The sequence below is a fragment of the Canis lupus genome, chromosome 8 (genome assembly GCF_011100685.1).
Source record: "Canis lupus familiaris isolate Mischka breed German Shepherd chromosome 8, alternate assembly UU_Cfam_GSD_1.0, whole genome shotgun sequence".
Classification (NCBI taxonomy): domain Eukaryota; kingdom Metazoa; phylum Chordata; class Mammalia; order Carnivora; family Canidae; genus Canis; species Canis lupus.
In genome coordinates, this window is record NC_049229.1 from 70,103,443 (window position 1) to 70,108,166 (window position 4,724).

The 4,724-nt window shown below is 72.8% G+C and overlaps 1 protein-coding gene across 1 annotated transcript; it reads left to right on the forward strand.

The window, feature by feature from the left end:
* The first annotated feature begins 1,552 nt into the window (after positions 1–1,552).
* On the forward strand, positions 1,553–3,660 carry DIO3 (iodothyronine deiodinase 3). The gene is given in 1 exon segment (NM_001164188.1): positions 1,553–3,660. A coding segment is annotated over 1 exon segment (915 nt). The 5' UTR covers positions 1,553–1,698; the 3' UTR covers positions 2,614–3,660.
* Positions 3,661–4,724: the final 1,064 nt, after the last annotated feature.

The window sequence follows — 4,724 nt, forward strand, 5'->3', positions numbered from 1 at the left end:
TCGGCCCAGGGCGCGAGCGCGGTCTCCGTCCCGGGAAGAAGTTCGGCGGCCGGTGCCCGGGGCGCACGGGGCGCGGGCGGCGGCAGCCCCGGGACCCCGCCGCCGGCGCCCGGGAGAGGTCCCCGTTACTGCGAGGGCGGATCGGGAGGCTCGAGGCCCCTGGCCGTGCGCACCTCGCCTGCCCCCGCGCCCAGGCCTCGCCCCGCAGCGCGAGGGGGGCCAAGGCGCAGCGGAGCCCGCGCCCGGCGCCGGGGACCCCAGGGCAGGGCACGTCCCCGCCTCGCCGGCCCCGCGCCCGCGTCTCCGGCCCCGCGCCCGGGCGCAGCGAGGCATCAGAGGGTCCCTGCCTCGGCGGCGGGGCCGACCAGGGCCCCACGGAGTTGGGGAGTTGCCCCGCACCCCTAAAAGCCTGCACACACGCTCTCGGTTGAAAGTACGCACTTTACGCGTCCCGGGCGCCTCCGCGGTGAGTCGCGCCGCCGCGCCCGGGGTCGGCGAAGGTGGCTCAGCTCGGGCGCTCCAGTCTCGACGTTCCCGGGGCAGAGAGCAACGTCCGGGGACGCACGGGACGGGTGCGCCCGGCGGCCGGGGCTGCGCCGGGCGAGGCGAGCGGCGGGAGGGGAGCGCTTCGGCGTTCAGGCAACAGCTACCCCTAGTGGGAGAGCCGCCGGGGCCGGGGCCGCCGCCGCCCCGCGCCCGCCGCCCCGCGCCCCGCGCCCCGCGCCCGCCGCCCCGCGCCCGAAGCGCTCGCGGGCGGCCTGGGGCGCAGGCACGGCGCGGCTCCCCCGGCGCTCCCCGGCCCCGGCGCCCGGCGCTCCCCGGCCCGCGGGCCCTGCCCTCCGCGCCTCCCCGCCGCGCCCCGGAGGCCGCTGACCCGAGGACGGCCGCGCCGAGCGGGGACGCGATGGGACGGGGCGGGCGCGGCCGGGCCGGCGCGCGGCGGGCGCGGGCAGCGGCGGGGGGCGCGGGGCGCGGTGCGCGTGGCGGGGCGCTGCGGGGGGCGGCCGTGTGCGAGGCGCGAGTGTGAGCGCGCGCGGGAGGCGGGCGGGCTCCGGGAGGCGAGCGGCGCCCGCGGGCGAACGGGGGAGGCGGCGGGGGCCCAAAGTTGCCTCCTGGCGGGCCCGCGGCCCCGGCGGGGCGGGGGTCGGGGCCGGCGACGCGGCGGCCGCGGCCCCGGGCTCCCGCGGCACCTGGGCAGCGGCCCCGCACGAGCAGCAGCGGCGGGGGCGGCGTTGGCGGCGGCGCGCGGGAAGCGAACCGGAGCTCCGGCGCGGCGCGGCGGCCGCCGGGGAGCTCGGCTCAGGTGCGCGGCGAGGGGGGCGCGGGCCGGCGGCGGGCGGCCAGGAGCGAGGCCGCGCGCTGCGCTCGCGCGGGCGGGAGCCGCGGGATCTCCCCGGCGGACGCCCGGGTGCCCGGTGCGGCTCGCCGTCCTGGGCGGCAGCGGCGCCCCGCGCCCCGCGCCCCGCGCCCCCCGCCCCCGAGCGCCGGCTCCGCGGCCCGCCCCGCCCCGCCCCCGCCCCCGCCGGCCCCCGGCCCGGCCGCCCCGCCCCCGGCCCCCGATTTCTAAGGCATTGGCCGCGCCGCCGGGCGATCCCTCCGGGCTCAAGTTGCAAGGGGGCGGGCCCGGGCCGGAGGTGGAGTCTCCCGCCAATTGAAGCCTCGGGTATAAAGCGAGCTCCCCGCACGGCCGAAGCGCAGATGCCTCGCCAGGCCGCCCCGCGGTGGGCCGTGGGGGACGGTAGCGGGCCCCAGGGGGCTCCGGGGGCTGCAGCCACCATGCTCCGCTCCCTGCTGCTTCACTCCCTGCGGCTCTGCGCCCAGACGGCCTCGTGCCTCGTGCTCTTCCCGCGCTTCCTCGGCACGGCCTTCATGCTCTGGCTGCTCGACTTCCTGTGCATCCGCAAGCATTTCCTGGGCCGCCGCCGCCGCGGTCAGCCCGAACCGGCCGTGGAGCTCGACAGCGACGGCGAGGAGCTGCCCCCCGACGACCCGCCCGTCTGCGTGTCCGACGACAACCGCCTGTGCACCCTGGCGTCGCTGAAGGCGGTGTGGCACGGCCAGAAGTTGGATTTCTTCAAGCAGGCGCACGAGGGCGGGCCAGCCCCCAACTCCGAGGTGGTCCTGCCCAACGGCTTCCAGAACCAGCACATCCTTGACTACGCGAGAGGAAACCGCCCGCTGGTTCTCAATTTCGGCAGCTGCACCTGACCACCGTTCATGGCGCGCATGAGCGCCTTCCACCGCCTGGTCACCAAGTACCAGCGCGACGTCGACTTCCTCATCATCTACATCGAGGAGGCGCACCCCTCGGACGGCTGGGTCACCACAGATTCCCCCTACAGTATCCCGCAGCACCGAAGCCTGGAGGACCGGGTCAGCGCGGCTCAGGTACTGCAGCAAGGTGCGCCCAGCTGCTCTCTCGTCCTCGACACCATGGCCAACTCCAGCAGCTCGGCCTACGGGGCCTACTTCGAGCGCCTCTATGTAATCCAGAACGGCACCGTCATGTACCAGGGCGGCCGCGGCCCCGACGGCTACCAGGTGTCTGAGCTGCGCACCTGGCTGGAGCGCTATGATGAGCAGCTGCACGGCGCTCAGCCGCGGCGAGTGTAAACAATCATTGGACAGTTGACTGAACTTGGCGGGCGATGCCTTCGAGCCTTCGAAGCCCACGTGCAAATGCCCCAAACGAGTCAGATTTGCCGAGGGCCCAGGGACACAGCTGTGCTGAGCCAGGGATGGCTGGCTGAGTCTGCGCCCCCAGCCAAGCTACCTGAAAATTCCCCGCCCGGACTCTGGCTGTGACTGCCCCTCACCTGTACCTGCCTGGCGGGCTGGAAATCCCCTTCTGAACTCGAGGCCACCCTCGCCTGGGTCCTCCCCCGCCCCCACACTTGTCCCCGCAGAGGCCCCTGCCTCTCTCACGCGCCCCCCCCCCCAGAGAGAAGAGCCAGCGTGCCTTCAGCCGGGGCGCAGAGGGGCCCCTCGCGTAGAGACAGGCCATGCGCACCCTGAGCGCAGCGGGGTTCCAGCAGCGCCAACGGCTGGCCCTAGTTGCCTGGCACCCACACCTGTCGTTTGCAGGGAGGGGATGCCCTGCTGCTTTTGTGTCTATTTCTTGTCCCTGAGTTGGGGGTGGGGGCTTGGGATGGGGAAGGGTGGGCAGGGTTGTTCCCCCCCCCCCCTTATTTTGGGTGCTGGCGAGCCCCACTGCTGATGACGAGCCGCCTCTAACTGGTCTTGACCACGAGCTGGTTCTGAGTTGCAGGGGGGCTTGCAGCGGCGCCTAAAACGAGAGGGGGAAAGTACTCTGGGTTTCTGTGAGGAAACCACCATCAAGGAGGGGTGGAAGCGGGGGGTTGGGGTACTGTTTCGGGACCAGAGGAAGCCGGCTTGAGAGGCGCTGGCGAGGTTCGCAGCGCCCCAGGGAGAAGGAAGAGGCTGGGGCTCCTGGGAAACGGAAACGGGGTGTGGGTGGAGGAGTCCGGGAGAAGGAGAGATCAGGGGAGAGCCTGGAGACCCCCAGCGAGCTGCCGACTGTGGGGCCAGGAGGTGGGAGGCCCCTGATTCCAAGGCCATTTTTGAGTGTTTTGCTGGAAATACTCCCTGTATATAAACTTCTTTTACGCTACAATAATAAAAGCTTGAAGTAAACTGCTTTCGGGTTGCCTTTGGTCCCTTTATTTTTTTTTCTTTCCTCTGAATAGCGGCAGGAATTAAACACAAATCTCTGCCTCGCGTCCCCATAGTGACCCTGGGGGGAAGGGTGGCTGCGAGAAGCCGACGCTGGCAGGGGCGCAGGAGGGCAAAGCACACGTAAAGGGGTGCGTGACGGTGCCCAAGGGGGTACACATGCACGCACACACCCACGGTGGGGAATGTGGGATTGGGAGGAAAAACCGAGAAGCGGAGCCGGGCGGGGTCCTGGAAGGAGGCGGGAGAGGCAAGGGGGTCCTTACTTGTCGCCGCGCGCGCTTGCGCTCACGCACAATTACAGCTGCCCCTGCAGCCGCCCGTCTAACTTCCCCGAGCGTCCGATGGTGCGGGGGAGGGGGCGGGGTGGAGGTGAAGGGGGGCTGTGGACCAGGTAGGACTGCGCTCCCGACCACCGCGGGCGCCTCGGCGCACCTGGCTCCTCCCTGGCCCCCTTCCCGCACCTGGCTCCTCCCTGGCCCCCTTCCGCACCCGGCTCCTCCCCAGCCCTCTTCCCGCAGCCCGCTCCTCCCCACCCCCCTTCCCGCACCTGCAGAGTCGTCTCCCCCTACCCTCCAATCCCCGCCTGGCTGCTGGGGTCCGCGGGAGGTGCGACTAGCACAGCGTACGAAGGCGGAGGGAGGGGACACGGGGAGGGGAGGGCGGGCTTGCAGCGCCACCGCTCCAGGAGAAACACCTACTGCGGGGCGGGGGTGGGGTGCGGTGCGACCCCCGCCCGGGACACCGCCCACCCCCACCCCCCCCCCGCGCCCCTCCTCCGCTTCCCCAAGTTGGAGCCAGACCTCGCCACCACCATCCGCGACGCGCTCGGGGCTTGGGAAGTGGAGAAGGGGAGCGAGATGGAGTCGCGGAGAGAGACCGGAAAGAGGGGGATGGCTGTTGCGGGGACGGGGGCTGGCGGGAAGGGGGGCCTCGGCGTTTGGCACCGCTCGGCGCCCGCAGCCCCGGCCGGGCGCTCCCGCGCGACCTCGGCCCTCGCTGTGTCCCCTGCTGCTCCCTGGGGGAGGGAG